Source organism: Pneumocystis jirovecii, assembly GCF_001477535.1.
Source record: "Pneumocystis jirovecii RU7 chromosome Unknown supercont1.6, whole genome shotgun sequence".
NCBI lineage: Eukaryota > Fungi > Ascomycota > Pneumocystomycetes > Pneumocystales > Pneumocystaceae > Pneumocystis > Pneumocystis jirovecii.
The window spans coordinates 397,760-424,962 of record NW_017264780.1 but is presented as its reverse complement, the minus strand read 5'-3'; the positions used below and the strand labels follow the sequence as shown (position 1 = coordinate 424,962).

The following is a 27,203-nucleotide window of genomic DNA, read 5'->3' as shown; positions in this document are numbered from 1 at the left end:
ATATTACATTTTGGAAAGTTATATAACAATGTATTATTAGGATATTTACGTAAATGTATGTATAAGACTGAATTGCATTTTTGTCTGTGTATTATTTTAATAAATTGTTTAAACATTCAAAGCGATTATTGAGATAATTGTTCATTTTGGATAATTGTTTTTAATTATTTTTATATTTCTAACATGAGAAAGTGGTATACAATAATAATTAAATATTGATAATACAGTTTATAGGAATCTAAAATTTCCCCAAGCTCCGTGCTTCTTTTATCTAAACATGGAATTAGTCGTTAGATAACAAGAGTTTAGTTTACTTGATCAAAACTTTTAAGGAGTTTGCGTCGTGCACCAAGGGCTGCAACTCCTTTCATTTCCAGTTGCTCATCTGTCATTTCAATAAGTTCCTCCCAATTCATATCTCCCAAATTGTCAGAATATTTGTGAAGTCTTAACCCTCTTAGCCAAGCAGGAATGTCATTTAGTAACAAATCATTAACCGGGTTTTCAGGAGGCTTGGATGTTACTCGTCTTCCTTTCCTATTTGTTGTAATTGCGTCTGAATTGTCTGATATATATTCCTCTACACTTAATAATGGAGATGATACTTCAAAGGGTGCGAGATATCCATTAGATTGAGAAGATGCTGATACATGCCATCCAGGTGTTTCTGTAAATCCTGGAGGAATAGATGAATCCGATTTTGGTGATATCTTCCGTAACAATAAAGGAGAGGAAACGCTACGTTGAGAAGGTACTTGCATCAAATGTCCATGTTCTGTATACATTAAAGTATTTGTAGGATGAGAACCGTATCCATTGTTATCCGTGATAGACGACAATAGTATATTTTTCCCTCTTCGATACTTTTTTACATCTGTATCAAGAATAACAGGATCGCTGTTCTGAATGCTCGACGATAAGGATGCTAATTTCGATGTTGCTCCTTTAAGAAGATCGCTGTTTTGTGAAGGTGCTTGAGAAAACATTGGAACTGCTGGTGTATTAACCATGGATGCCCAATTGCCAGCAGGACTAAAAGGAGAAAATTCCCCATAGTCAGTGTTAGATATAGAATTATCAATAATATGAGGATTCATTTGTTGTGTATTTTGAATCTTTCCAATATCTACTGATTTGGGTCGATTAAGCTCTAAAGGGGTACTTTCAGGAATCTTATTTAAAGACTGAGACCATAAAGGTGACGCTAATGTGTCCTGCTTTAATAATATTGGACTATTGTTATTATGTACTGATACTGTATCTTGATTATGTGTACTATTAAAGACGCTAGTGTTACAATTAGTACTTAGTCTTGTTTTTTGACTAGCCAATGTTGTAGGGGCATTCTGAAACATTGCATTGATTGTTTTTGCTTCTAAATGTGATCCATTTTGAATATGTACTGAGGAAGAATGATTAATAGATGGAGAAAGAGGCTTTATTACAACCCCATTCTTCCTATCAAGACTAAGTTGATTTATTGCACTTGATAAACTGTTTTTCATATAATCTTATGCGATTAGAAGGTAGTTTATAGTTTTTTATTGATAATATACCTTTATCAAGATTTGCTGGAGACAAGAAAGCATTCATTGGGTCATTACGAGCCATTTGTTGAAGAATAGTTATAAAAAAGCGTATTTGGACTTGAGTGGCTTGATGTAAAAGAGAATACAGCGCTGCTGTACGTTCTGCTTCTGAGAGTACGCGGAACCATTGTTCTATTGCTCCTAATTCTTCCTTGAAATTTTGATCCAAAGATGCAGATTCCATTTCTTCCAATGTGTTTTCATAGCTTTGCAAATCCTCAAGCCATTTATCAAAGGCAGCAACTATGTAATTAGAATACGTTTGAAAGAAATAAAAAATGCATTACCTTCCGGCATTTGTGTTTTTTGTGGAGTTCGTACAAAAACTTCTGAAGTAGGACGGTTACCACGAACAGAAATAGGTGAATTGTAATTAGACAGGTCAAAAGATGTTCTTAGTTGAGGGTTAAGCTGGATTTTCGATGTTAGATGTTTTAATGATGATTTATCATGGTGTTCTGGTGTCGGTGTGATTGACATTATATTATCCCGTGTTCAACACGATTCAAATGTTATTTAAAGTCTTGTTTCTTTGAAAAGTTTTCTTTTTTTTGTTTTTGCAAAATTTCTTGATAAGTTTTGAATTTATATGTAGTTTTCTTGGTTTTTTGAGTTTTTAAAAAAAAAAAGGCCCCGTTGGGTATTCCTTTGGAAATCTTTTGAATTCACCAGGATTTCTTGTGTTGCTTATCCTATCTTCCTTTGTTTTATTTGATTAATTATTTTCATGTTTCCAAAAGGGGGGAAGGTTAACGTACGATGTCTTTTTGTGAATGTCTCTCTTTAATAACGTAAAAAATAGAATTGAAAAAAATGCATAAATTGTCATAAATAATAAGAATATTTTGTTTTTCTATGTTTCTTATGGGACTTGGTTGATGGAATCTTTTTTTGAGCGATTTTTTTTGGGTTAAAGTAAAAATGATAAAAAATGGATAAAAGTGAGAAAAATATAGAAGATGAATATTGGCATATATTACATGAAGAGATTTCAAATGTTGAAGCTCAGAAAGGAGCATATTTTCACAAGGATGAGTTTTGCGTTCCTTTGATTGATCTACACGCGAAAGGGCTATGGTCAGATGATGAAGATATGAATGATAATGAAAATGCAAGACGTATAGGTTTTGAGGGTGATACAGATGATGTAATTGGGATGGTGAGATGTTCTGAACAAAGTATGGCGTCTGAAGTTTCTCAATTCCAGAAAGATCTTAAGATAGCATCTGGATTTCGAAGAAATAAAGGAAGATCAAAGGTTATCGATATATTTTTAAAGATGTGTTCTTTTTAATGTACTTTTAAGGGACGTAGATGTGTAGCGGATATGGAGCCTTCAGAAGAAGTTAAATGCTTGCTTGGATATGCGAATCAGGCGTTTGCTTCTGGTGATTTTTCAGAAGCTTTAAAAACTCTTCAAGAAATTATTCGTATTGATTCTAATGTTTTTGCTGCGTGGCAGACTCTTGGAGAGGTTCATCGTGAAAGAGGTAATATAGATAAATGCCTTGGTTCGTGGATTAGTGCTGCTCATCTTAAACCTAAGGATGCTGATCTTTGGTTAACTTGTGCAAAATTAAGTCAAGATTCCAAACTTTGGGATCAGGCTGATTATTGCTATAATAGAGCTATCCATGCTCGTCCGTTTGATGTTGATGCTATATGGGATCGGGCTATTTTGGCTCGTGATAGAGGAAGAATGAAAAAGGTTTGTTAATTGTTTAAGTACTTTTTAACCTATCAAAGGCAATCGATTGTTTTAAAAGTCTGCTTAATATTGTGCCAAATGATATGACAGTAGTTCGTCAATTAGCTAGGTTATATCTTCAGACTTCTCAGGTTTCTGAAGGAATAGCACTTTATGAAAAAGTTGTAGAATATTATTTATGTTTTCAGAAGCCCCCAGAAGGTCATTGTGGTCTCAATTGGAGTGAATTGCATATTATGTCTGAACTTTATATTGCCGATAAACGATGGAAACAATGTATATATAATATAAAATATATAGGGCGATGGTTATGTGGTAGGAAATCTGAAGAATTTTGGGATGATTGTCCTGATGATAGGGAATGGGATAGTGATAATGAAAGACGAAATTTAGTTTTGCATTTTTTAGACGGAGATAAAACACGTTATGAAATGCCTTTAGAATTAAGGGTTAAATTAGGGATATGTAGATTACATATTGGTGATACGGATGAAGCGTTGAGACATTTTGAAGTATTAGATGAAAATCCAAATGTTGAAAAAAATATTGATTTGATTTTTGATGCTGCTAATGCATTGAGTGAGAAAAAAATTTATGATGAAGCTCTTCGACTTTATTCTCGTTTAACTGAATGTGATTCTGTTAGTATATTTATTTTGTATTTTATATTTTTAAAGTTTTTAGGCAAATGGGCCTGATTTATGGTTTTCTATGGGGAAGTGTTACAAAGCTGTGGATGATTTAGAAGCTGCGGAAGAGTGTTTTAAAGGAATTGTGGCTAATAATGAAAAACATATTGAATCTCTTATTCAGTTAGCAGACATATATCAAATTACCGGTCGTAGAGAAGAAGCTCTTGATGTAGTTAACAAAGGTTTATACACGGAAAACGTTTTCTGCTATTTAACTGTTTTCAGTTATTTATTATCAACAGAATGATAATCATGTTGTTGCAGAAGTGCAAAATGAGTCCCAAAACAATTCTTCTAAGCTTACTTTTATTGTGGATACTAAAATTTCACGAGATAGATTGTCTAAAAAAGTGTCTTTAAAGTCGTGTTTAAATGAAAGGATTGCTATTGAAATGAGAAGGACTGAGCATACGTTGTTTAAATGGCAAAAGTTAAGTATAGTGCGTGATAGAATGTTGCAGGGCGATCGTCAAGCTGTAAATGAATGGTTAGATACTGCAGGTGATATGGTTGATGATTTTCGTAATGTACGTGCATTTTATCCATCTGAAAAATCAACAAAATTTAAGGGTATTATTTCTGTTGCAAAACGACGTATGCAAAAGATGGAAATAAATCATAAATTAAAAGTTATGGCTAATAGACTTCAAGAATCATTGGGTATGTTTTTGGGTTTAATAATATTGGTAAATAATTTTTGAAGATTTTTGTGATGATGAATCCTATTGTGAGAATACTATAAATAATGATGTAAATGAATTTCGAGGTTTAAGCTTTGATATTTGGTTTTATATTTTTATGCAGGTATATTATGTATATTTTTTAAAAGATTTTGTTAAATTATATAAGTATGCAATTTGTTTGACAAAATATGATGATTTTCTTGATGCTTTAGATGTAATTAAAGCCGCTATGGGTGCTAATGTTTTTTATCAAAGTCATGAACGTTTAAATAAAATGCATGTTACTCGGCTTGGTATATGGTTATTTTGATATTTTAGATTGTTAATTCTAAATATAGCATGTTCTTTATGGTCTAAACAATATTCTGTTGTTGCTGAGGAATGTAGATATTTTTCTAATTTATACAAATTTAAGTCAGATGGGTATCGTTTACATTTTGTAGCTATGCCAACTGGTGAAGCAATGTTGCATTATTCAGCTAATTCTGCTTTACAAAAGTATCTTTTACGTCAGATAAAAAGTATTGATTCTATGATATCTGGAAAGAAAAGTAAAGAGTCATTGGTAGCGATTAAGAATGAAAATGATAGTTGTATTCCGACCCAATATAATGTTGTGCTTCTTGTTTCCTATGGTCATGTAATGATTGGTTCTAGAAGTTATGTTCAAGCGTTGCGTATGTTTTTTAGTAATTAGTTGATTATACATTTATATTATTGTAGACTATTATGGACGCGCTTATGCTTTAGCTCCGTCTGATCCATTAATTTCTTTGTCAATTGGAATGGCGTATTTACATAGAGCTATGCAGCGCCAGTCAAATAATCGACAATACCAAATACTTCAAGGAATGACTTTTCTTTTTCAGTATTATGAGCTCAGGAAATCTATGGGTGTTTATGAACATCAAGAAGCTGAATTTAATATTGCGCGTGCATTTCATCAGTTAGGTTTGTTTATTATTTAAATAATTGGTATGAAATTTATCTAATTTTGGACTTTAGGTCTTGCGCATTTTGCTGTGCCTTATTATGAACGTGTTCTCTCTTTGGTTACTTCGGATTTTAATGAATATGTTTATTTTGATTTGCGTCGACATGCTGCTTATAATCTTTCTTTAATTTATGTTGCTAGTGGGAATGCTACATATGCACGTAGTCTTGTAGATACTTATCTTTCTATTTAAAAATATATATATTTTTGTTTATTATGTATATATTATTATACTAGATTGATATAGTATATTTTTTTCGTGTATTTGACTTTTTTTATAGGTCTAATTAAACTGTTTAATGTATCATATCTGCATTTATTGTGTACATCTATATTTGTCATATTTAATCTATTAAAATACATTTATATAATTTATTATTTCATGTTGTACAAGGGGGTTTGTACTGTTAAGATCGTGTGATTTAAGGTTAATATTATTTTAAGTCTGTTGTGATAAAGAAAGGATAGAGAACGGAAGGATTAAGGGTCGTTTTGGAGAATAGGTGGTGTTTAAGGTGTTGTGTTAAATAAAAGGGTTATTTAAATAGTCTACATAAAAAAAGTATTTGAGAAGGTCTAAGGGAAAACGAAGGTAAACTATTGTAGAGAATATATAAGATGAAAGTTAATAATGATATTTTAAGCACTTTTTTCCGCATAGTTGCGTTGGTATATAACAATTTGTTTTGCAGTGATTTTTTTTTTATAAAAATTAGATTTAGAAAATTTAAACTAAGGTATGTTGAAAATGATAAAATTAAGAGAAAAAACTGGCATTTGGATTAATAAAAGGCATTTATGCAGGATGCTTTTTTCATAAAAATATATGTGAAACGTGATTAATTATTATTATTAGGATATATTGATTTGTCTATTGTTAAGTTTTTCTTTAGTGAAAAATAACTTAGACTTGTGATTCAATGGCTGATCAGCATGAAATTGATCTCGATTCCGTTATAGAAAGGCTTTTGGAGGTTCGCGGAAGCCGTCCTGGTAGACAGGTTCAATTAGCTGAATGTGAAATTCGATTTCTTTGTATTAAAGCACGTGAAATTTTTGTTAATCAGCCAATCCTTTTAGAACTTGAAGCTCCTATGTATGTTGTATTTTTATTTCGTGTTTTTTTAGGATTTATAGTTTTTAGAAAAATATGTGGAGATATTCATGGTCAATATTACGACCTTTTACGGCTTTTTGAATATGGAGGTTTTCCTCCAGAAGCTAATTACCTTTTCCTTGGGGACTATGTAGATCGTGGAAAACAGTCTCTTGAAACTATATGTCTTTTGTTGGCATATAAAATAAAGTACCCTGAGAATTTTTTTATACTTAGAGGGAACCATGAATGTGCAAGTATTAATCGTATCTACGGGTTTTATGATGAATGTATTTAATTTTGATTATTTATGTTTCTGTGTATTAATATTCTTTAGGTAAAAGAAGATATAATATAAAATTATGGAAGACATTTACTGATTGTTTTAATTGTCTTCCTATTGCTGCTATTATTGATGAAAAAATATTTACTATGCATGGAGGTCTTTCTCCTGATCTTACATCTATGGAACAAATTCGTAGAGTGATGCGACCGACTGATGTTCCGGATACTGGTAATTATTTAATTATATATGAGTTTTTGTAATTTTATATTAGGTCTTTTATGTGATCTTTTGTGGTCTGATCCTGATAAAGATATAACGGGGTGGAGTGAGAATGATCGAGGTGTTTCATTTACATTTGGACCTGACGTTGTATCACGTTTTCTTCAAAAACATGATATGGATCTTATATGTCGAGCACACCAAGTAGTTGAAGATGGTTATGAATTTTTTTCTAAACGCCAGCTTGTTACATTGTTTAGTGCACCTAATTATTGCGGAGAATTTGATAATGCAGGTGCTATGATGAGTGTAGATGAAAGCTTACTTTGCAGTTTTCAAGTATGTTGTATTTTGATATAAATTGTTTAATATTAAGATTATTAGATTCTTAAACCAGCAGAGAAGAAACAAAAGTATTTATATGGAGGTATGGGAAGTGGACGTCCAGTGACACCTCCACGAAAACAGAAAAATAAGGGCGGAAAAGCTTGAATATTATTATTTGTTGTTCGTACAGAATATCAGGTTTTTTATATATAGTGAAAAATAGACGTAAGCTTTATCTTGAAGCGTGAGTATTATATTTGGGATAAGGGAAAAGTAGCTGGATATGGCTAAGAATATGTTTCTTGATATTACCTGATTTAAAAAAAAACTGGAAGCTTCCTTTTTGTAACCTTTCAAAATTTCATTTATTTTCTTATCGTTCTTATATTTATCCTTTATTTTATCCAATTTTCATGTATTAAAATATTATTATTTTACACTCTTTTTTTCTATTGTTTTCGTTTAATAAAACTAATTTGAATATTTTTTTTTTATGTTATATTTTAGTAATATTAGAATATATTATGTTTAATCTTTTGGAATATATTCTTAGGGTTTATTCGGAAAAGGTCACAGTAATTATCCGATAATCGTTAATCACTTGTAAATTTGTTAAAGTTTTTTGATTTCTTAAGATTAGGATGGCGCCAAAGGTACGAAATGTTTTATTGTGTTATTTTTAAAGATCTTTGATCTTTTGTGTTTTTTTTTGGATTTTGACCTGACAGTTATTAATATAGATTGATCCTAATGAAATTAAAGTTATTTATTTGAGAGGTAAATTCTATTCGTTTTGTAAAAATGGAGAAATTAATAGAAGTTTCTTAGTTGTTGGTGGTGAAATAGGTGCCTCGTCTACTCTTGCTCCAAAAATTGGGCCTCTCGGTTTAGTATGAATGATGGTTTTGGAAATATAATATGATTAATTAGTATAGTCACCTAAAAAAGTAGGGGAAGATATTGCTAAGGTGACTAGTGGTTGGGTATATGTTTTGTATTTTTGTGTTGATTATAGTTGATACTTTCTAGAAAGGATTGAGGGTTACTGTTAAATTGACTATTCAAAATCGACAAGCAGAAATAGAAATTGTTCCTTCTGCATCTGCTCTTATTATTAAAGCATTGAAAGGTACTCTTTTTTCTTTTTGGGTTGTTTTTTATATTTTTTAGAGCCTCCACGTGACCGTAAGAAAGAAAAAAATATTAAGTAAGTTTTTCTGTATTTTTGGGAATATGTGTCTTATTTAAAGGCATGCAGGGAATCTTTCTTTAGACGATATCATTGAGATTGCGCGTCAAATGCGATTTAAGAGTTTTTCTAAAAATCTTTGTGGGACAGTTAAAGAGGTTCTTGGGACTGCATTTAGTATTGGATGCTTTGTAGACGGTAGGAATCCTAAGGAAGTTATTGATGAAATCGATTCTTGTCATATTAGTAGTACTGTTTAGTTTTTTTTGAGGTATTTGCTAATTTTTAATTCTAGTCCCTTTGGAATAGATGATTTAGTGCTTTTGTATATTATAATTAAGTATTTTGAGATCGTATTTCTATTTTTTTGCTTTTCTCCTCCTGGTGTTTGCTAACACTCTGGAACACTTTGTTTATATAAATTGTTCTAATTTAAGTGCAAACAAGATTAATTTTGTTTTCATTTACCAGTTCTGAAGCTATCTCTATATTCAGGAACTTATTTTAGAAAAACATGTTTTTCATTATATTTTATTTTTTAAGATTTATGTAAAGATAATTATAATTTAAAAAACACATTTTTTTATATTTTTAGTCTTTGTACGAAGTATTTTTTAGAATTAAAATTCATAAAAGTGAAAAATGAGCTTAATCCGAACATCAGTAAGACAGTTTTTACATACAAGAGGTTTTCTTCGTTTTTCATCTAGAGGGTATGCTAAAGAAGTTTCAACGGACAAAATTTGTTTGACGTTTTCTCTTCCGCATAATGTTCTTTATAATGCTCAAAATGTGTACGAATACATACTTAGGTTTTTAGGTTAATTAGAATAATAATGTTTATAGAACACAGGTGAATATACCTGCGACATCTGGGAATATGGGTATTCTTGCATTACATGTTCCTTCCATTGAACAACTTCGACCTGGTATTGTTGATGTAATTGAAGAAAATGGCATATCTAATAAATTTTTTGGTAATTTTGTATTTATAGTTGTTTTTTAATTCTTTTTTTAGTTTCTGGCGGTTTTGCTATTGTGCAGCCTGGGTCTAGTTTATGTATTAATGCTATTGAGGCTTATTCATTAGATGACTTTAGTTTGGAAGTAAGTATTATTAGCTTTTTATATTTAATGGTAAATATTCTTTAGACGGTATCTGAGAAACTTCAAGAGGCTCAAAAGATTGTTTCTGGAAATGGAAGTGAAGAAGATATTGCTGAAGCAAAAATTCAAATAGAAGTACTAGAAAGTTTACGAGAATCTTTAAAATAGATTGAGTGTTATACTGATGTATTTCAATATTAATATTATTAGACTGATAGTTAGAAATAGATATCTTCTGGTAATACGAGTATTTTATCTCCATCTTCTCTTATACTTTCTTTTAATTTATCTCGTCGAAGTGGTTTTCGCATATCTATAATATTAATATAGTATTTTTTAAGAGAGATATTTACCTAGAGCATCTTCATCATTTCCTTTGCTTTTATTATAATATTTTATTACTCTACGAAAAACTGAATATCCAAAAGATTTATACATATTGATCGCAGCAAGGTTGCTAAGTCGTACAAACAAATCCATGAAATATCCATTATGCCTGAAAAAATAAGTTATTTATATTAATTTTTTGGCAAGATTTATACATGTTTTCGCTTACGTCCTCAAGTAGTTTCATAAGATTTCGGGCAATACCAAGTCGACGATATTCTAAAGCAACAGATAAAGCTGTAACATGCCCATGCCACTGCTTTCCTACCCCTTCTACTTTTCCCATCACTATTTAATTTTTGTTAAGTATATTTTGTTTTGTTGTATTTTATACCATATCCCATTAATTTTGATTCTTTGTCTCCGAATAAAGATAATTCTTGAACCAAAAACAAATCAGGCCATTGTGCTAGATACGAAAGGTAAAATGAAATGTCATACTTTATTTTTTTTAGAAAAGTTCTGATATTGGTATTATATTTACTGTTTCTGTTAAAATATCAAGATTTCTAAACCAGTCATTTTTTTATAAAGAAAAAAACTATAAATACATATTATTAAATAAGAACATGTCTGTTGCTCTAAAACGGCGAATTTCACTCATTCTTAACTCTTATAAACTTTTATAATTATGTTTATTTTTTTGAGGTTTAATGTGTTAATATCTAAAAGTTAAAACACATAATGAAATTTCTAGTTATTAAATTTTAAAAAGGGAAATTTGAAGTTTAATAGTTTTGAAAATGTTATCAGATTTGCTAAAGTGAATTTGAAAAAATTGTTAATATTATTTTTGTGACCGTTTTTGTGATATTTTAAGCTATCGATTATTTGAAAAATGTTCATTTAAAATATTGTTGAATTAAAAGGATGGCAAAATCAAAAAATCATGTAAGTTTTTTTATAGGTTTTATTTGGATTCCAATAACCTTTTTATTAGACAAATCATAACCAAAACAAAAAAGCGCATAAAAATGGTTGATTTAGATATAATGTTAAGAAATAATAAATTAATGATATTTAGGTATCCATCGACCAAAAGTTCATCGGTATTTATCAATGAAACATTTGGATTTAAAGGTAAGTCTTATATTTTTTAAGATTTATTCTTAAAGTATTTGAAGTTTCGATTAAATTGTAAATATGCTATGCGTGGAACGCAAAGGGTATTGAAAGAAAAAAGAGAATCGAAAATTATTTAATATGGTTTTTGGGATGTGGTTATGGTACTCATAATGGCTTTTCTTGAGTATATAAAGTTCAATAATAATATTTTTTTAAACTTTCTCTTATTTTTTTTATAATGTCTTTTATTGTGTTTTGTTAAATTGATGTTTAGCACAAGATGTGTGTACAGCTATGGAATATATATTTTCCAAATTGCTGAAGGAAATAATTGTGCAAAAAAAAGTCTCGAATCCTAATATTCTTCATAAGTATAATTGTGAGGATAAATGGGTACTTTTTAAGAGTTACATTTATATATGTTTTTAGTTGTTATAATCTATTTTAAATATGTTATATAATTCAGCTTTAATAATATGTAAGATTGTTTTTAAAATATTAAGTTAAATTTTGAATTTAAATCTAAATTTTATTAATAATTGATTTGTTTTTTCGGTTTTAATAATAAAATTATGTTTTTTTGATAAAGTGTCATGAAAATATATAAACTGTTTTTTTACTCTTTGTGTTTTAATGATTAAGTTTTTCCTTGAATCATTGAGAATTATGTTTAAAATATTAAGAATTAAATATCTTTCATAGTTTATATAACTTATAGTTTTATTTATATTAGTTTTGGGTTTAGTTTAAGGGTCAATAAATTTTAATTTATAAAATTTTATATATTAAATATTTTTTGACATATTAATTTTAGGAAAGTATTGCGTTGATTAAATTTTTGTTTATATGTGTTTTAAAAAGTTAAAATTTTTTGGTCGTTATATTATAAATGTTATTTTAAATATAGATTATAGATTGAATAACTTTTAGGGTTGAATTATTTATAAAAAGATGAATTTTAAATTTAAAATAATATTAAATAAATATTATGTTATGTTATTTTTTTATTTTATTTCTTAGAATTTAATTTTTTATAAAAATGTTTTTATAATTATTTAAAATTATTCAAAATGTAAAAATGTTTTATTTTTGTTAATTGCTAATATTAGTTATAAATATATAAATGTTAAAAATTGTTTTATTTTTCTAAACATTTTGATTAAAATATTATAAGTTTATAATAATAATTTATAGTATTTTATACATGAAATTTCAATAAATTTTTATTAATAGTAAATTTAAATTTAGAATAATATTTATAAAATAAAAAATGTAATAAGAGTTAAATGTTTTAACTTTGTTCTTATGTTTTATTAAAAAAAAAATTATAATTTTTTACAAAAGATTTTCAAAATGTTAAGTTTCATGAACTATGTTTTATAAAATATTCGAAACATAAAACTGTTTAAAAATTAAATCATTTTTTTGTGAATTTTAAAATAAAAATAATTAGAAGTAATATATATACTAATAGGATTAAAATTTCTTATGTAATAAAAATTAAAAAAATACATTTATTATTCATAATATTTTAGAATTTCGACCTTTATATATAATAATTGTTCACCTAATATGTTATCCTGTTTTACTGGCCACCTGTGACAGCCAATCTAAATTTAGTTAATTTAAATTTTAATTTTTATGATGGACTAACTTTTTAAGATGATCCATAAATGTCTATATTTATATTAAATTTTTAATCTAAAAAAATACTAAAAATATACCTGAAGAGAAACATCATCGGTAAAAACAGCTTGTGCAGAAGGCGTGCCATAACTGCCTGTTGCGTGAGTTGCTGATGGGTTAATCCTTGAAAGTAAAAACCGAGCTTGACTTCCTCCTTGATCACAAACAACTTTTAAAGTTAGAAAAGATTAGAGGAATATACTAAATTATACTATATCTTGGTATTGGAAATCTTTCAATCAAAAGTTCCTATATAAAATAAGTTAATGTATAAAAAGTTTATTAGATAGTACAGCAATCTCATGGCGTGGAGCTTCTAATAATTCTTTGAAATTTTGATATCCTTCTTGATTCTGATATCCTGTTTTTCTCCATGATGCAATTATTTCTCCATGCCAAATTAAAACATGAAAATATGTATCAAGAAGCAAAATAACATCTGGTTTGATAGAAATAGAATCAAGCAATACTGGTTGCGGTTCTTGGTCAAATGAGAATGATATTAAAGTAGGTTGTATCATAATTAAAGAATTATTAACATCTTCGTGATTCAAAACATGACGATAAAAGGCTGTTTCATCTGGAGAGTTATTAAATACTTGTAAAAATTGACTTCGTCGAAGATGAAACATAAATTGTGGATAAAGACTAAAATTCTGTGAAAGGCGAAAAGATGATGGGTCATCTTTTCTATAATCTGCAAATTTTTGACAAAGCCGGATAAGCATTCTGTCAGCCCATCTAAGGACATCAGGACCATCATCTATTTCAGCTTTATATACTGCTATTCGTGCTATAATAACAGCAGCAGTTTCCTGGTCAAATGATTGAGGTATAAGAGGACTAGTGCTATCTGCAAAAGAACGAGCTGCAGTTGTTACACGAAGTCTAAAAGTTCCTGATGAGTGTTGATAATGAGTAATAAATTGAATAAGCCCTCTTTGACTCATTTGGGTTTGTTGTTTATCTTGGTCTGATATTTCAAAATATGCTGCATATGCTGATTTGGGTAAAATTCCACACATTTTCCATGAACATGTATTTCCAATACCTATTTCAGTTTCTCCGATAGACACTGACTTTTTATTAAGTGAAACTGCATGACCAATTAATCCAGATATTTTTAGTTCTTTTGTAGTCTGAAAATAATAAGAAAAAATTAAAAAATGTTATGAAAAATACTAATATTTCCATAGATGCATTAAAGGCCATTTGTAAAGATCCTTGGGCATCAGTATTGAAAACTCTTTGGAAACTTTGTTTAAAAATAGAAGAAGAAAAGGCATCAGAAAGAATCATATGTCCTCCTGTAAAATTTGTTAGAGATTTCATCTCTAACATTCCAATTTGATCAAGACATCCTGCAAAAATATCTATAATATGTCCGTTTGTTGATGCTTTTTTAGCTAAGAGTTCGTAAAACTAAAGACATTAAAAAATCAATAATTGATTGAAATTATTTACTCTAGACGCTTTTTTATAATATTTTATATTATTTCTTTCTATATCATGATGGGATCTAATTGATTCACGTAATTCAGTACCAACAACCATTCCTGGGCCTTGTGTACTTGGTCCTCCTGAAAATAACATAATGCGCCCTCCAGTATTTGGAAATACGTTCTATATTAAATAAGAGAAGTGTTTATAATATTATTTTTGAACCTCCATCAAGCTTACAGCAATACTTATAGCAACGCCTGTACATCTTTCTGGACGTTTATCATTTGCTACAGGCCATGGATCTTGTTGTAATGATTCAAGTATACTAGTTAGTCGAAACTCACAAATATTAATTGGCAATAAGAATCTAACATACTAAGAAAGGACAATATATTAATGATAATTATACCTAGCTGTTGCTCCATAATTAGATTGTGTTCTTCTTGGACCAGGTTGTTGAGGTCGTAAAGATGTTCCCATTAACCCTAATAATTCTTGAACTTGTTTTGTAGTATAATCTTTTGTTCCCTGAAATACATAATATTTTGTGCACTCAGAATAACCGAGTTCATAAACATTAGTCTAGTATTATTAATTTGATATTTCTAATTAGTGGATTGTGAACCATAGTTCCATATGTAATCAAACCAACTAAAGAGTCATGTGGAAGAAGACTAAAGCTTACAATGAGAGCATCTTTTAGAGCTTGTAAATTATCTTCTTCAAGACATGTATCAACGACGAATAAAAATACAGGAGGTGTTTGAGATGGTCGTGATAAAATATATTCTATAGTCGTATATTTTGGTAATAGTTCCATTGGAAGACTTTGAGGAGAAATATCTTTATACATGGGAGGGAGTTGATTTCGAGTTAAACAGAATGGACCTAAGTATACTTTAATGTTACATTTTTGCTTATAATAAAAGGCTACAAATCCAAATTCTTCCGCGCATATCAACTTGACTATATGTGAAAATATTAGTTTTTTAAGAAATAAAGAAATTACCAACCAATAAGGATTCAAAATTGCTCGACATGGTGCTTTACAGGATACTGGTTCGTATTGTACTGGAGGTAAGCCAGGACGTTCAATTAATGGCATATACAATGCAGCAATAGGAACTACCATTTTTGAGTTTTCTATACGAGTTGATGGGAAAACGTTCCATGAAAAACTTAGTATTAAAGTTAATAATATTTTAAAATTAAAAAGATTGATTTACCGAATTCCTTCGGTTTCTTCAATTTCTTCATAATTCATAGTATGTGTTTCCATATCTACCGTATGGAATAATAGATTTATAAATGTTTTTTATTTTGAACACTTTAATTGCCTTGAAATTATGTTTTCTTAGCGTTAACGTTTATTCTTAATGGTACGGGTTGAACCCTAGAGTGGTTGAAAAATAGTATATTTAATATATTAATATATAAATTTTTAAATAAAAATTATTGAAAATACAAACACTTTGTATGACTTTAGAATATATTTAAAAATGCTATTATTCATTATAATTTTGTAACTAAAAAAGTTAGATATTAAAAAATAAAAGAATGAAATAAAACATTTAATGTCAAAGACCTTGAGCTATTAGAAGCATGCTCTCTATAAATTCCTAGTAATGCTTCTGATTGATGAAAAAGACCATTTTTTAAGCTAATAACAATAAACTGAAACCCATTGCCTGCATGCTGACGTATGTAGTTTGCAATTTTGGTTACATTTGCATTGTCTAATGCTGCATCAACCTCATCTAATACGAAAAATGGTGATGGTTTATAAGAATGAATTGCAAATAGTAATGCTAATGCTGCTATAGTTTTCTCGCCTCCTGATAATTGTTCCATATCTCTAAATCGTTTCATTGGAGGCATTGCATGATATTTAACACCGTTTAGATAAGGCTCCTTTATTATATTAATTTTATTTTATTTTTATGATTTAATTACCTCGGTATCTTCTAAGCTTAGATAAGCTGTTCCACCCAAAGGAAATGATTTACTTTTAGTTAGATCTTTATATATTTGATCTATTTGTTCTGATATATGTGTATATGCTTTGTAAAATAATGAATATCTATTTTTTAGATTTATTTTATTTTAATTTAAAAAAATACCTTTTCCGCTTTATTGCATTAAAATTATCTCTCGCTTGTTTAGCTTCTTTACGTGCTTTATCAAAATCTTTTTCAGTGTCGTGCAATTTGCTTTCTACACCTTCTAAACGTTCAATAGCTTTCATATTAGGAGCAATTTTTTCTATTTCAGATGTTAGTTCTGATATTTTTTCAAATAAACGATTTTCTATATCTATAGATCCGTTCTCTTTAAGACTTTTGTCTAATGAGCTATAATCAATTTCAATTTTCCAATCAGAAACTATGATATTTGATTCATTGACTTCCTCACTTTTTGTATTTATATGATTTTGCATTATTGATTCATCAATTGGAATATCATTAAGGTTTCCCGAAATAAGAGGAATATTAATTTCTTCAAGTTTACAGCGTTTAAAAATTGCATATCGTTCAGATGATATTCTTTCAATTTCAGATTCTGCTTCAGAATTCATTTTAAAAAGCAAATCAGTTTGCTTTGTTAGTTTATTTATTTCTTGGCAAAGTTCATTAACAACTTGTGCTTTTTTGTCATGTTCTTTTTTTTTAATTGTATGAGTTTCTCGTTTTTGTAGCAATTCAGTTTTTAAAATGTTTATGGTTTCTTGAGTTTCTTTTTTTTTTTTTTCGAGTTCTAATATTAATAATGAATCTCTATTTATAAACATTTGTAGTTTTTTGATTCTTTCAGATGTTTCGTCAAGTCTTTGTTTTTCAAAAGTTAACCTATACAAAATTAGAATTGGTAAAATTATTCTCATAATATAATTCACTGATTGTTTAATTTCGATTCCTGTGTCAAGAAACTCATCCTTTTTTCTGTTGTTTCTTGAACCCATGATCCATGACTATTTTCATATTCTCTTATATTTTTTACTTTTATTTTTGAACAAAAGTCTTGAAAAATTTTATCCTCTATATCGTTTATTTTATTTTGAAGCTCTGATATTTTTTTTGTATTTTCATTAAGCAAGTTTTGATCTTTTTCAAGTTTAGAGGGCATTTCTTTTAATTGTCTTTTTATGTGCTCTATTTCTTCTTTTTTTCCATTAAGATTTCTTTGTATTATGTTCTACTAAAGTTATTATGAGAGAAAATAAGTAAATATGATACCAAGTTTTCTTTAGAAAATTCAAGCTGTGGCTTTAATCCTGAAATATTTGAACTTGCAATTTCTTCCGTCATATTTCGTTTTTTATCTTTCTGTATATCTTGGAGACGATTCATAAGATTATCGCGGAGTTGTTTAAGAGCTGAAAGTATTAAATATATTTTTATATTAAATGTTTTGTTGTAAACCTTCGATTTCGTTTTCATCCCATTTTTGTTCTTGTTTAAAATTACGATTTTGTCCTCCAGTTATAAGTCCTGCTTTATGAAGAGCTGTTCCATCTAATGTTACAACTAGAAATGTCGTTAATATAATTTATTAAAATAAACAAAAATATACTTTTGGCTTCTATATCCCTATTATAGCGAATATTTTTAGCAATATTAAAATCATCACATATTAATGCATTTCCAATTGCAAATTGTATAGCCCTTTCAACAGAAGATTCATAACTAATAACGTCGATTGCTAAACGTGCTTGAGGATGAATATTTCGTAATTTTTGGTCAATAGATTTGACTTGACATGTATCTAATGGTATAAACGTTAAAACTCCTAATCTTTGATCATGAAGATATTCGATACATTCCTTGGCAATTTTTTGGTTGTTAACAACAATAGAGTTTATATTTTTTCCGCAAATAGTAGCAACTGCAATTTCATATTTTCTTTGAGTAGGCTGGTATAAGTCTATAATGCGTCCACGAACTCCTGGAAATATTCTCTTCAATGTATTAACAATATCTTTTGTTTTTAGTTCACGTTCTGATTCTCGTTTGTCTGCGTTAATTTGAAGCAATTTATTAAGGCATTCTTGTAATTTTTCATTAAGCTCTACTTCTTTTTGTGCTATTCGAATACGAGACGAATGAGCAACTTCTAAATTACTTTCTTCTCTTTTTAAATCTTGCATTAATTGGTTTACTTTTTCGTTCATCTAGTAAAATATAAAATATTGTTTTGAAAATGTATTTTAATACTTCAGATTTTTGCATAGAGAGTAAATAAACTTCATCTTCAAGAATGTCTTTTTGTTTTTTTAATTGGTTAAATTTTTCTTGAAGAATGTTAGTAGATTCAGAATCTATTTTATACTGGCGAAGTAGATTTTCCAATTCTTGTTTTTGAATAGATGCTTCATTATTTACTTTAGTTTTTAATTTTTTATATTTTTCTAAGTCGAAATCATTAAAAATAACACCTTTTTGTTTTGCTAATTTTGCTTGTTTCTCTTCAAAATTTTGAAGAGCTTTCTTTACTATAGATAAGTCTTTTTCAAAAGATAAAATGTAATTTGATTGTCTAGATTGATCCCTTTCTATTTCATTAATCCTAGAGCTATATTTTTTAATGCTCATGTTTGCGCCATTTATTTTTTCTTCTGCCGTTATAAGAGCTGGTTGTTGTTCTTCTAATGCTTTTTCTTTTTCTCTAATAGATTTTTCTTGTTTTAAAATATCTTTCATTACTTTTGCTTGAATTTTTTTAGTTTCATATAAATTTTCTTGAAATTTTTTCTTTTCTCTATTTAATTCTGCAGATTTAGAAATATTATGAAAAATAACTTCTTTATTGCTGTTTATTTTGCATTCTAAATGAAATAATTTCCATAACAAATGTAATGCAATTGCATCGTCCTAGAAAAGTTAATTTTATTTTCTATCACCAATAAAATTATACTCTTTCATCCAATTTTGCTGAATAATTTTCAGCTTCTGCTTTTTGTTCTTTGTATTGCTTAATCTCTGCATTAATTCCTCGTTTTCTATGAAAGGCATAAGTAGAATTATCTATTGCTCTCTCCTGTTCTATTTTAAGTTTTTCGTATTCAGATTTATATTCTAATGATCTAGAAATTCTAGACATATATATATTAAATATTCAATTATACCCGCTTATTTGTTCTATGAGTCTAGTTAAATCTTTTGGAGATTGAGATGCAATTGCCTCTACATCACCCTTGATTTATTATTATATAATTAAAAAGAAAAAATATTTTTTATACCTGAAATACTAAAAAGTTTTTTGCTTTAACAAGAATGTTATGGGCTTCAAGAGCTTTATTATAAGCAGCAACTGTAACTACTTTATTATCAATCAGACACTCTGTTACTCCGGACGGAGATATTCTGGTTGCAATAAATTAGAAAAATTTATATATTTGAGAAAATGTACGTTTTCTTGTATTGTATGTAATTTCCGTTATCATTTTCATACACGAGCATTACCCATGCATCATTAACTCCAATATCTGGTTTTCTTTGTAAGCTATTTTCGTTTAATATAGTTTCACGATAAATGAGGTCCATAAAGTGAGATGAGCGTAATTGAGATGACTTAAGACCTAAAACAAATGATATAGCATCCATTAAATTTGACTTTCCTGTATACGTTATTAAATGAAAAAAATAAATACTTAAATTTTTTCCTGAGCCATTTGGTCCTATAATAGATGTAAAATCATAAAATGGACCTATTATTTGATGTCCTTTATATGATTTGAAATTTTGTAATTCAAGTCGTACCAATCTTCCCATAATATATATTTATACTTATTATTACGTATAGTAATGTTTTTATATTCTTTTATAAATTTTTATAGTAATATTTTTATGTATTTTATATTTAATAGTTAGGAGTATTTTTGGGGACGCGATTGTTGCTTAGAATTTAATTGGCCTTTATTGTTTTATATTTATAATAGTTTAATGAGAGAAACTGAAAAATAAAGATGGTTTTAAATGAGAATGAAGAGATGGAGTTAGGGATTGATGATGTTGAGATAGATCATGAAAAAGAAAGTGATTGGAAAGGATTAAATAATTTTTCAGGCGAATTTAAAAATAGTGAAAAGGTATGGTTAGGATTATTTATAATGAATAATGTAGAGTTTATGGAATAGGGTCAAGATTTGTCTATTCTTGAGTCTAATGTAGTGGACATAGCAGAAACTGGTAAATCGTTTTATTGAAAGAAATAATTTTTTTGTTAAAAATACTAGAATCACTAAACACGCTGCGCACTGAAGCTTTGTATTTAAAGGGTGTGGAAGATATGTCTACAGAGGATGTAGAAAAATATTGTATCACTTATTATTTAGCTGTCTCTCCTTTGATTGAATGGATTGATGATTCATCATGTGATTTATCTATTTTGTATTAATTTTTTTAACTTTAAGTATAGGTAATTTAGTATATCCGGATGCTTCTACCGCATTATCTGCACTTTCTTGTATTTCTCAATCTAAGATTGATACATTGTATGTTAATTCTCTTGTACCGGCAAAAATGAATCCAAAGCATAATAATATACAATTATTTATAAGGCATTCTAAAACTTCTGATAAGAAGGCCCCAGGTGCAAGAGAAAGAAGTAGATGGTATCTTTTTCATCCGCATCCTAGTGAGAAAAGGGATTCAATGTAAATGTTCTTTGTGAATTTTGATTAAGTATTTAAAGCTCTATAGACATCGTCATAAACGGGATGTCTTTCAACGATCTAATTCACATAAGCGTATAAGACATCGGCACAGTGTAGCGACTGATTCATTGTTTAAAAAAAATAGACCTTTATTATTATCAATGTTACATGATTCTTTATCTTCGCATTCAAAACATGATTTTCAAATATCTGAAAAATATTCATTATCTGATTCTTCAAGGAGTAATATTGAATTGTTTCCAGAAAAATTATCGATACCTAAAGTAAATCGTTTTGTCCAGATATTACATTCTTCAACAGATACTGCTACTCTCAGTGAATTGGATAAAATACCACATAAAGAGTTGTTTCCTGAAAAATTACAAAAGCTAACTTGTAAAGAACAATTTTTTGAGGAATTGAAAAAAACAACTCATAATCAAGTGTTATCTCAAGAATTGAATAAAGTATTTCACAAAGAGCTTTTTCCTGAAAAATTATTAGATTCTAAAAGACAAGTTGGTTATTTTTCTTCTAACGATAATATAACAGAGAAGATACCTCTTACTTTGACTATAAGAGGCTCATCAAAATGTAGAAATAAAGCAGCGAATATGTTTTAAATTATTATTCAAAATTTGAATAAATGTATTAACTTAAAGTTATATTATCTATTAAAAAATTAATAGTTTTGTATTTTATAATTTTTTAGTTATTTTTTTAATTAAAATTTTGGTAAGTTTTTTATGGATAAGAATTGTATGAAAGTTTTGATTGTTTTAATTACTTTCATTAATATTATGTATTACTTATAGTAAATAGATTTTAAAAAAAACTATATTAAGATTATATGTTGAGATTTAAAAATGCTAAATTGAATAATTGGTTTTAATAAATAAGATTAAAAATTAATTTTGAATGTTTTTAGATTTTGATATTATAAATTAGTTTAATATCACTTCTAGTATTTTAAGATATTTAAGATAATTAGTTAAATTTATATATAATTATTAATCTAAACATATATTTATAAGTTTGTATTATTTAGATTTTAATGATCCGAATATTGATATTTTTAGAAATTATAACATTAATTTTAAGCTTTATTTTAATATTTTTTAAGTAAAAAATGTATTTTACTATTTTTATGTCTGATCAATTTTTAAAAATTATTAAAATAGTATAGAATTTATATTTAAATATTAATTGTATTAATATTTTAAAATAAAGTTTAAAAATAAATTTAGTTATATATTTAATCTATTATATTTGCATGGATATATACATAGATATATTGATAATTTAAATTTCTAAAGCTCATTAGCATTAAGGAGATCCCCAAGTGTTTTTATATAATAATCAGGTATAATGTCCAACGTGTTTTTTAGTATATCATCTTCTTTGCTTATTCCCTTTATGATTTAGAAAAAAACAAAACAATAGAAATATATTGTTACTGTAAGTACTAAACAGCTTTTTATTCCTGAATTTTTTGCAAATAATATATCTGTATCAATTCTATCTCCAATAAAACATGTTTTAGATTTATCAAATTTAAATTCAGATTCTATCGCTTGAAGCATTTCTAAATTCGGTTTCCCCAGAAAAATTGGTTCCCTTCCTGATGCACATGAGAGAGGTGCTGAGCATGATCCTGCTCCTGGGAACAATCCTCCTGATGTAGGATATGTAGAATCAGAGTTAGTCACAAGAAATAATGTGTTTTTGTTTTGAAGATAGTTAAAGGCTTTAGAATATTTTAGATAATTTATATGTAAATCAAGACCACATAAAACTGCTCCTACGGATGGATCTAAGTTAAGATTTTCAAAATCCTCTATTTTTATATCTTTTCTTTCCACTGGATCCTTTATAAATATGTTATAAAAATTAGAATATAATAAATATATAGCTACCGTTCCCCCTATATACTTTATTCCTTGTCTATCTAATTCTTTTTCAACTCCTTCTTCTCCAAGAATGTATACTTTTTTTTCTTTAGGAAATTTGACAATATTTTTTAAATATAGCGCTGCAGAATATGATGAACTAAATATTTCATTCTATAATATTGTTAGTGAACATAATTTGAATACTTTGAATTACTAATTCTACTTTAAATCCTAAGTTTATAAATTTTTTTTGATATTCTTCTCTTGGTTTTGATGAATTATTTGTAACAAATGCTATGTTTTTTCCTAACCTAAAATTAAATATTTTTATTAGAATTAATATTATTTAACCTTTTGATCTTATAAAATTTAATGTTTCTGGAACGTTTGGCAATAGTTTTGTGCCTTTCCATAAAACACCTAGAATTAGGTAAAATGAGATTAAATATTAAAAATATACCATCACAATCAAAAAGAAATGTATCAAATTCTGAAAGGAAATTTTGATAATCAGATTTAGTTAGAAGTTGTTTTGTATACATAAAATATTTTGTAATATCGTAAATTTAGAAAAGTAGAATTAGATAAAATGCTTATAATTAAGAAAATAGTTGAAAATATTTTATTTAGGATATTTACAAAAAATAAATTTAGGGAAGTTACAATTTATGTTAAGTATTTAAATTTTGTGTAAGGTCAGTAAATGTAGAGTAAACGCATTAAATATGGTTAATTTTATTATAGATAAAAGTTAGATGAAACTGATAGTTTTTATGCGATATATTTTTGAAGTAATTTGTTTTAGTTTCGAGACCCAAAATCTGGAGGCGGTGGTTGATTTTTTTCTTTTTTTACTTTAAATTCTGCAAGAATTGAAATATGACTAAATAAATAAATAAATAAATTGTAAATTTGGCTAAAATGTTACTTACTCGCTTGGAAAATGGGCATTTGGGAATCCAACCACTCCATTTAAATACTGTTTATCCACTTCTTGAAGAAGTCCTGTAACTTCAAGAGAGTTTGTTGTATGCCAAATATAGTCTATTACTCCGGAAAATCCAGGAGTATAGTTTGTAAATGGAAGTTCCCCTATGATATTATAGGAACTTTTTAGTTGAAAAGAATGTGATCTTCCATCTGTTGTATATGTACCGTATTTGCTATCCATGAAATCGCTATGGTTTTCAAGAATATGGCCTCTAGAAAGGAAATCGTATACTCCACTACCTGGAATTGAATTAAAATCTCCGCATATAATTAACGGTATTTTAGTTCCAGAAGAATATGCAGGACGGTCTTCATTCCATTCAAAATCAAAAGCGTCGTCTAACATTTTGGATGGTTTCTTACGAATAGGTATTTTTGCATAATTTTCAGCCATTTCTGTAAGTTCATCCATAAGCATTGTTGCTTGTATAACTTTAACATCTCTAAATTTCGGATCCCAATAAAAATGTGTATTTGCAATTATTAGGCGATATCCAGCTTTTCGGTGTTCAAGCAATGATACAATACATATATTATCTTTTGTCATAACACGATTATACATATCATGCGTAAGTTTATGTCCGTCACGACGTAATGGGGCTTGATTAAATTCAATTAATTGTTTTTCTAAAAGGTCAAAACTAGTTTATTAGTTTTGTTGGTATTTATATTGAAAACATACATGCATGTTTTGAAAAAAGTAGCACAACCATCAACTACTCTACGTTCAGCTTCGTTCATAGTTCTTGCACGAGATTTAGGCCAAAACAATCCTTTATAGCCCTTAATAGAGAGTTTAGGAGAAAAATATTCTTCAAAATTGTCAACATCTACTTCCTAACAATAATTTAGTAATTCTAGTTATAATATAATATATATATGCCTGAAGACAAACTATATCTGCATTATATGATAATACTTCATGTAATATAAGTTCTTTGCGATAATCCCATGATAATGCCCACGATGGCGTATAGCCATACATCATAACAGTTGCACACCTATCACATAAAATATTATAGTTGAATACAGTAAAAGTTTCATTTTCTGTAGAGGAATTTTCTGATTTTTTTCCAGGAAATGTAACCCATTCTCTTTCTGGAGGTGGGAGGGGCACTATAATTATTAAAATGAAAAAATATTTTTTAGGTTACAAACCTGGACAACTATCTCTTAAATAATAAATTAAAGACTTAGTACCATCTTTTGCTAATAAACTTTTAAAAGCGTCTGGTAGTGGATTGCCCTCTAATCCAAGAGTTTCTAGCTGATATAGTGTGCCAAATTCTGGCGGTATATTAGTTATTTGGTTATCAAAAAACAAAAGTTCTTTGAGGTTTGTAAGCATTCCAATTTCTGAAGGTAAACTAGTTAAATTATTTCCAGAAACATCTAGTTGAGTGAGAAGTCTAAGACGTCCAATATCAGGAGGAAGTCGCAGTAATTTATTGTGATTAATATAAAGAGATGTTAAAAAAGTATATCGAAATAATTCCCGACTAATGTTACGCAATCCCATACCACCCATATCTAAATTAGTCCAATCTTGTCTTTTTATTTTCCCTTCATTATTCCTTTGGACATCCTGTTTTTCTACAGGTGGTCCGTCTTTTCTATGCATTCCATCTATGGACACTTTAGTAGAATTATTTGGATCCGCAATTGCTGTTGAATTTGAAGATACTGTATGAGTAGTTGCTGCTGCGGTTCTTGCATGATGGTGGGGAGAACTTGACTGTCTAGATATTTTTGCATAAGATAATTGTTGTTGCCAATGCGGACTGCTTGCGGTTGATGCGTCAAAAGTAAGAGATGTATTGTTATTATTAACATTAGTAGAATTTCTTGATGAAAAAGAATGTTGATTGCTTAAACCATTTGTAGAATGTAAATGATCTTGTGTTTTTTGGAATTTTGAAATGCTTATTTGATTAGAATAGCGTTGAGTAGAATTGTATGAATCATGATGAATAGAATTAGTGAGATTATATGAAAGATTAGATGTTTGAGAGGGTGTTGAAGGATGGCTTGGAGAAGAAGTATCATTTCTTGAGGGTGATTCATGAGCATGTTTAGGTTGGAAAAGTCGTTGAGGTAACGAGCCATATTGTTGGTAGTTGTTAATCACATTTGAACCATTATCCGCCATGATAATGTTTTAGTCTACCTGTAAGAATACTTATTCTAAAATTATTTTTCAGGATATTCCCTTGTTCAGTAAAGTTAGATCGGAGGTTCTGACATATGGGTAGAAGATTTTAAATTTTCTGATGATTACAAAATACTAATCCCAAAAGAGAAAAAGTAGATAATATGAATATCTTTATGCTCCTTTAGAATTCTCTTTACTTTGTAAATATTAAGTATGTAAGCTATTCTTCTTGAAATATATTTTTTCTGATACTTTTTTCTTTTAAAGTATTATTTCTCGTTTTACTATGTTTCATCTTCTGATAATATAACCCTAACCCTGTAGGTTTATTTGGCAAAAATAAGTAGAAAAAATTTTAAATGTATTTTAGAATATGTTGATGAATAAAATATTTTTATTTATGATGAGTGTAATATGTATATGTTATTAGTATTTTTTTTGAAATTTTAAATGTTATTTAAAGAATAAATTTATGATTATTTTTTGAAATTAACTTTTTAATTTTTAAATAAAAATTACATTAAAATTATATTTTAAAAAAGCTATTTTTAATAAATTTTTATGTACTTCTAAATATTCGAATATTGGATTTTTTGATGACTAAAGTGAATACGTTTTGATAAGTTAAATAATTATCTTAATAAATAAATTATATATTATTTAAAAATATGTTTTTATATAATATTAGTCTTTAATTTTTTTAATATTTTTTGTATTTTTCTATTTTGTAAAAAAATGATTGTTTAAAAAAACAATAAAATTATTTATAATAATATTTGAAAAAGTATTTAAAATAAATTTATATTTATTAGATAATTGTTTTTGAAAAAAAAAAAAAACTAATTTTTGTATTTTTAATAATCTTATTTTTACTTAATTTATATATATGTTAATGATCTTTTGGTTTTATAGATTAATTTATTTTTTAATTTTTAAAATAAAATATTTGTAATTCAAGTATTCATAATATTAATTTTAATTATTTATATAATATATATATATGAATGATTGTTTAAATTTTTTGTTCTATATATTTTCAAGTTTTA

General features: G+C 27.8%; 12 protein-coding genes across 12 annotated transcripts; 6 read left to right on the top strand and 6 right to left on the bottom strand.

The window, feature by feature from the left end:
• Window positions 1–238: 238 nt before the first annotated feature.
• On the bottom strand, window positions 239–2,069 carry T551_01626 (uncharacterized protein; the record flags this gene model as incomplete). The annotated part of the gene is made up of 4 exons (XM_018373889.1): window positions 239–271; window positions 315–1,510; window positions 1,557–1,832; window positions 1,877–2,069. The coding sequence occupies 4 exons, from the start codon at window positions 2,067–2,069 to the stop codon at window positions 239–241; spliced, it is 1,698 nt and encodes a 565-aa protein (XP_018230064.1).
• A 451-nt stretch (window positions 2,070–2,520) lies between these two features.
• Window positions 2,521–5,859, top strand: T551_01625 (transcription factor TFIIIC subunit TFC4; the record flags this gene model as incomplete). Its single annotated transcript, XM_018373888.1, has 10 exons — window positions 2,521–2,847; window positions 2,896–3,297; window positions 3,336–3,938; window positions 3,982–4,171; window positions 4,215–4,649; window positions 4,693–4,793; window positions 4,839–4,965; window positions 5,011–5,349; window positions 5,396–5,623; window positions 5,678–5,859. The coding sequence occupies 10 exons, from the start codon at window positions 2,521–2,523 to the stop codon at window positions 5,857–5,859; spliced, it is 2,934 nt and encodes a 977-aa protein (XP_018230063.1).
• Window positions 5,860–6,586: 727 nt separating this feature from the next.
• Window positions 6,587–7,759, top strand: T551_01624 (serine/threonine-protein phosphatase PP1; the record flags this gene model as incomplete). The annotated part of the gene is made up of 5 exons (XM_018373887.1): window positions 6,587–6,762; window positions 6,811–7,052; window positions 7,100–7,276; window positions 7,320–7,606; window positions 7,652–7,759. 5 exons carry the CDS (start codon window positions 6,587–6,589, stop codon window positions 7,757–7,759), a joined length of 990 nt encoding a protein of 329 aa, XP_018230062.1.
• Window positions 7,760–8,235: 476 nt separating this feature from the next.
• Window positions 8,236–9,043, top strand: T551_01623 (60S ribosomal protein L12; the record flags this gene model as incomplete). The annotated part of the gene is made up of 7 exons (XM_018373886.1): window positions 8,236–8,247; window positions 8,335–8,371; window positions 8,423–8,484; window positions 8,530–8,577; window positions 8,624–8,723; window positions 8,765–8,801; window positions 8,845–9,043. The coding sequence occupies 7 exons, from the start codon at window positions 8,236–8,238 to the stop codon at window positions 9,041–9,043; spliced, it is 495 nt and encodes a 164-aa protein (XP_018230061.1).
• A 382-nt stretch (window positions 9,044–9,425) lies between these two features.
• Window positions 9,426–10,058, top strand: T551_01622 (F1F0 ATP synthase subunit delta; the record flags this gene model as incomplete). Its single annotated transcript, XM_018373885.1, has 4 exons — window positions 9,426–9,577; window positions 9,630–9,760; window positions 9,802–9,890; window positions 9,936–10,058. 4 exons carry the CDS (start codon window positions 9,426–9,428, stop codon window positions 10,056–10,058), a joined length of 495 nt encoding a protein of 164 aa, XP_018230060.1.
• Window positions 10,059–10,108: 50 nt separating this feature from the next.
• T551_01621 (peptide alpha-N-acetyltransferase complex B subunit NAT3) lies at window positions 10,109–10,881 on the bottom strand (the record flags this gene model as incomplete). Its single annotated transcript, XM_018373884.1, has 6 exons — window positions 10,109–10,203; window positions 10,244–10,386; window positions 10,433–10,565; window positions 10,612–10,717; window positions 10,762–10,786; window positions 10,829–10,881. 6 exons carry the CDS (start codon window positions 10,879–10,881, stop codon window positions 10,109–10,111), a joined length of 555 nt encoding a protein of 184 aa, XP_018230059.1.
• Window positions 10,882–11,147: 266 nt separating this feature from the next.
• On the top strand, window positions 11,148–11,479 carry T551_01620 (ribosomal 60S subunit protein L29; the record flags this gene model as incomplete). Its single annotated transcript, XM_018373883.1, has 4 exons — window positions 11,148–11,168; window positions 11,218–11,254; window positions 11,302–11,357; window positions 11,402–11,479. 4 exons carry the CDS (start codon window positions 11,148–11,150, stop codon window positions 11,477–11,479), a joined length of 192 nt encoding a protein of 63 aa, XP_018230058.1.
• Window positions 11,480–12,903: 1,424 nt separating this feature from the next.
• T551_01619 (protein transporter sec23-1) lies at window positions 12,904–15,820 on the bottom strand. The gene is made up of 13 exons (XM_018373882.1): window positions 15,698–15,820; window positions 15,485–15,649; window positions 15,406–15,437; window positions 15,097–15,359; window positions 14,881–15,053; window positions 14,694–14,838; window positions 14,493–14,651; window positions 14,211–14,450; window positions 13,322–14,167; window positions 13,241–13,277; window positions 13,067–13,197; window positions 12,997–13,019; window positions 12,904–12,952 (listed from the first exon to the last, which is right to left on the bottom strand). The coding sequence occupies exons 1-13, from the start codon at window positions 15,748–15,750 to the stop codon at window positions 12,928–12,930; spliced, it is 2,292 nt and encodes a 763-aa protein (XP_018230057.1). The 5' UTR covers window positions 15,751–15,820; the 3' UTR covers window positions 12,904–12,927.
• Window positions 15,821–16,013: 193 nt separating this feature from the next.
• On the bottom strand, window positions 16,014–20,239 carry T551_01618 (cohesin subunit SMC1; the record flags this gene model as incomplete). Its single annotated transcript, XM_018373881.1, has 12 exons — window positions 16,014–16,382; window positions 16,425–16,551; window positions 16,592–17,317; window positions 17,365–17,663; window positions 17,705–17,844; window positions 17,891–17,995; window positions 18,042–18,639; window positions 18,683–19,339; window positions 19,383–19,551; window positions 19,594–19,661; window positions 19,708–19,831; window positions 19,878–20,239. 12 exons carry the CDS (start codon window positions 20,237–20,239, stop codon window positions 16,014–16,016), a joined length of 3,744 nt encoding a protein of 1,247 aa, XP_018230056.1.
• A 194-nt stretch (window positions 20,240–20,433) lies between these two features.
• Window positions 20,434–21,746, top strand: T551_01617 (uncharacterized protein; the record flags this gene model as incomplete). Its single annotated transcript, XM_018373880.1, has 5 exons — window positions 20,434–20,556; window positions 20,605–20,656; window positions 20,704–20,841; window positions 20,886–21,123; window positions 21,170–21,746. The coding sequence occupies 5 exons, from the start codon at window positions 20,434–20,436 to the stop codon at window positions 21,744–21,746; spliced, it is 1,128 nt and encodes a 375-aa protein (XP_018230055.1).
• Window positions 21,747–22,433: 687 nt separating this feature from the next.
• On the bottom strand, window positions 22,434–23,557 carry T551_01616 (4-nitrophenylphosphatase; the record flags this gene model as incomplete). The annotated part of the gene is made up of 6 exons (XM_018373879.1): window positions 22,434–22,535; window positions 22,581–22,991; window positions 23,040–23,186; window positions 23,230–23,321; window positions 23,367–23,435; window positions 23,476–23,557. 6 exons carry the CDS (start codon window positions 23,555–23,557, stop codon window positions 22,434–22,436), a joined length of 903 nt encoding a protein of 300 aa, XP_018230054.1.
• A 259-nt stretch (window positions 23,558–23,816) lies between these two features.
• T551_01615 (uncharacterized protein) lies at window positions 23,817–26,154 on the bottom strand (the record flags this gene model as incomplete). Its single annotated transcript, XM_018373878.1, has 5 exons — window positions 23,817–23,898; window positions 23,948–24,646; window positions 24,688–24,842; window positions 24,901–25,121; window positions 25,164–26,154. The coding sequence occupies 5 exons, from the start codon at window positions 26,152–26,154 to the stop codon at window positions 23,817–23,819; spliced, it is 2,148 nt and encodes a 715-aa protein (XP_018230053.1).
• Window positions 26,155–27,203: the final 1,049 nt, after the last annotated feature.